General features: G+C 39.4%; 1 protein-coding gene across 1 annotated transcript; it reads left to right on the top strand.

Annotated features, from left to right (window-relative positions):
- The first annotated feature begins 2,064 nt into the window (after positions 1-2,064).
- LOC147481106 (uncharacterized) lies at positions 2,065-2,946 on the top strand. The gene has a single exon (XM_086578841.1). The coding sequence runs from the start codon at positions 2,065-2,067 to the stop codon at positions 2,944-2,946; it is 882 nt and encodes a 293-aa protein (XP_086434967.1).
- Positions 2,947-3,567: the final 621 nt, after the last annotated feature.

Genomic DNA, 3,567 nt, shown 5'->3' with positions numbered 1-3,567 from the left:
GATGATGGTCTAGTTGATGGAGAATTTAGTGGTAGTGATAACCCAAGTTGTGTTACCGCATGCTTTGGAATGGCTAGAGTTGTATATGGTGTGGAAAGTGGTTGTCATGTTGAAGAAGTTAATGGAGTTGATTATGTGTCTGCGGCAGGGGCAGGAAATAGTGGTGGTCATGCAGAAAAGGTTAGTGGTGTTGCTGGTGTTGCGGTGGGAGAAGAAAGCAGTGGTGGTTAGGCAATATGTGCAGGATGTTACGGTGGAGTATTATACTAGCATTTCCTTGGAACTCTACACACCACTCTTGGAGTATGCCCATTTGGTCCAATAATGCTTCCTTTTGAGTATATCCGCCCCCAAGTAATGGATAATTGTGTGTGTATGCAAGACAATGGTGGCGACCACAATCCAAATATCACTGGTGATACTAATAATGACATATTTGACAAAGCACCAATCGTTTTACTGGCATTTGGAAGGGGTATGGGTGATGGAGAAGGAGCCCAGTTGACAGAAGAGAATGGGTGCAGTAGTGAATGAGTTGACCGCTTGAAGGAAAGAAAAGAGAAATCCCAACGCTACAAGAAGGTTGTGGTCGACGAAGGTCGTATAGAAGATGCACCTCCAACTGATTGGGTAGCTCCAGATCCAAATTTACTGACTGTGGGTATGGAGTTCCCTGAAAGGAGTTTGTTTATTTTTCACATGAAGACTTTTGCAATTAAATATAACTTTAAACTATTAAGAGTGAAAACAGACTGGAAAAGGGTGCAGTTTGGATGTAAGGGGGTTGAGATGAATAATTTGAGTTCCACATGCCCGTTTCACGTGTACTGCAGCACGGATGGTTCATATATATGGGGTGTGAGAACCTTATATAACTTTCACACATGTAGTTGCCAAAGGGCTAGTGAGTTTAACCATGAGGTGTCAAGCAGTTATGTTGCCATGTCATGTAAAGACAATTTGTAGAAGGATAGAACATATAAGCCAATGCACATGAGAGCAATGGTTAAAAAGTGGACTTCAGTAGATACCCAGTTACAGAACTGCGTGGCGGGGAATGGAAAAGGCTCTCGAAGAGGTGCATGCATTGCAAGACGGACAACTTATGTTCCTATTTGAAATGCCTTCTTAGGCTCTGTGGTAAACAGACAACTTATATAGTGTCATATAGGTAGGTTAGATATGTAACTTATAAAGTTGTTTGAGACACTGTATAAGTTGTGAAAGACACTATATAAGTTGTAGGCCTAATAGACTATAATTCAGTTGAACACTATATTAAGATATGTTATTGTATTCTCATAAGAAGATATTGTAAGAATTGAAAGACACTATATAAGAATTGAAAGACAGCTTAGATATGTAACTTATAAAGTTGTTCCATAAACTATACAAGTTGTGCAAGACACTATATAAGCTGTGACATACACTATATAAGCTGTGAAAGACATTATATAAGTTGTACACCTAATAGACCTAATAGACTGTGATTCAGTTCAGCACTGTATTCAGATATGTTATTGTATTCCCATAAGAAGAAGTTGTATTAACTATAATTGTAATGTCTACATATTCATGGTAGTTTTGGCCAATCCTATCAACTACTCAACAGCTATAGTAAATAATTGAGGAAGGTTGATCGCTTCAACTTTACAGAGCTACAAAGAGTGGGAAACATAGATCGCTTCAAGTGTTACTTATGGAGCTATGGGATTACTATGAGGAGCTTTTGTGACACATGTAGGCCACACATAGAAATAGATGGCACACATTTGAGGGGGAGATCAAGAGGATGTCTGATTTCAGCCATTGTTGTTGACGGTGATAATATGTTTTCCTTGTTGCTTTTGGTTTGGTTAGCGGTAAAGACAACGAGAACTACGATTGGTTTTTACGTTGCCTAAGAGACCAAGTGGTTGGGTATGAGATTCCGTTAGTTATCATATCTAACCGGCATCCTAGTTTGGTAGTCAAAGTCCCTGAGGTGTTTCCACGGGCGAAACATGTCTTTTGCATAGACCACATTTGTAAGAACATGTCGGGTTCGACCCATCACTTATGCTTATGAGGAAGATTAAGACAGCAGCTAAGACAACTCAAGAGTGGTTTTTCCGTGCTATGATGAGAGATATAAAGAAAATGAACTCAAGTGTCTACGATAAGCTTATGAACATTCCGCTGGATAAGTGGGCATGTCACGATGCCTCCATAGTAAAGAGATATGGCATTGCCTACACTAACCATGTTGAGTGCTGGAACAACATGATTAAGGATGACAGAGCCCTTCCAATTGTTTGTTTAGTGGAAGCAATTAAGGAGAATCTTAGTGCGCACTACTTCAAGTACAGAAAAGTGGCGGATGATTGGGCTGCCCGTGGTGAGAGGTTCACACCCAGGGCTACTGGTTTGGTGCAAGCCAACATCACTAAGGCATTGGAATTCACACACTCATGGGCTAGGACTGGGGAGTATCTAATCAAGACCGACCGTTGCCAAATATTTCGTGTCAATCTTGAAAATATAGGGTTTGTTCGTGTGGGTATTTCCAACATATATATAGGAATCCCATGTGTGCATGCATCCAAAGCCATAAGTGTGAGCCACCAAGCTTGTCATATGACATATGTTGATCCAAACTACAGTACTGGAAACTGGCAATGGTGTTATCGTGAGGTGTGGGTTGACATTCTAAGTAAGGAGCAATGGGACATTGCTGAAGAGGAAGAGCGTGTCCTGCCCCCTCCCTTGAAGCGCAAACCTGGTTGGATTTCTATGAAGAGAATGAAGATAAGAGCAGAGCATAAGGGTCCAAAGCATAAAAGATGTTGCACTTTGTGCAACATGGAAGGGCACAACAGACGTACATGCAAAAACTTCGTCGATGACAAGGGGGCCGAGCACCGTCCTGCGAACCCCGAAGTAGTTGACAAACGTTGTAGGCTATGATTGTAATAGTTCTGACTTTGTCGCCATTTAGAAGGACAGATATAGCAGTTGACATTTTTTGCCCTTCTTCCCTTTTGGAATTTCAACTGTTTGTTATTGATATTTACAAGAATGGGATTTTGTGGGTACTTTTGAACATGTAATTGGTTATGGTTTCAACTGTTTTATCTTTAATTTTGCAATTACCTGATGTGGCTTCAATTGTTTATAGCTTCTCTGGAAGATATTATATAAGTTGTATATGGCACTATATAAGCTATTGACAATATTAAATAGTCTTTCGAGTATCCTATATTAAGTGCATGAAAAAAATATCTTGGCAGATGATTTGGGCGATACTATTGCAATTTTAATGATTCTAACTTGTGAAGTTGTTCAATTGTTGTGTGGCTAGTATTGTTGAGACATTTCTTATTGTGGTTGTAAATGAGGTGACTAAAATGGCGAAATTATCATTTTCTTACTTTAAATGATCTTGAATTCAAGTATCATTTATAGTAATTTTTTATGTGAATTTTGCACAAGTAACAGATGGAATTTGTGGGAATAACGTGTGCCCCCTTTTTATTTCTTATTTATTTGGGCCTGTATTTATTTTGATAGTTGCAAGAGTTGGATTTT

Source organism: Coptis chinensis, chromosome 8, assembly GCF_015680905.1.
Source record: "Coptis chinensis isolate HL-2020 chromosome 8, ASM1568090v1, whole genome shotgun sequence".
In the NCBI taxonomy this organism is placed as follows: domain Eukaryota; kingdom Viridiplantae; phylum Streptophyta; class Magnoliopsida; order Ranunculales; family Ranunculaceae; genus Coptis; species Coptis chinensis.
The sequence above is the reverse complement of the archived record's forward strand: the minus strand, read 5'-3'. Positions and strand labels throughout refer to the sequence as shown.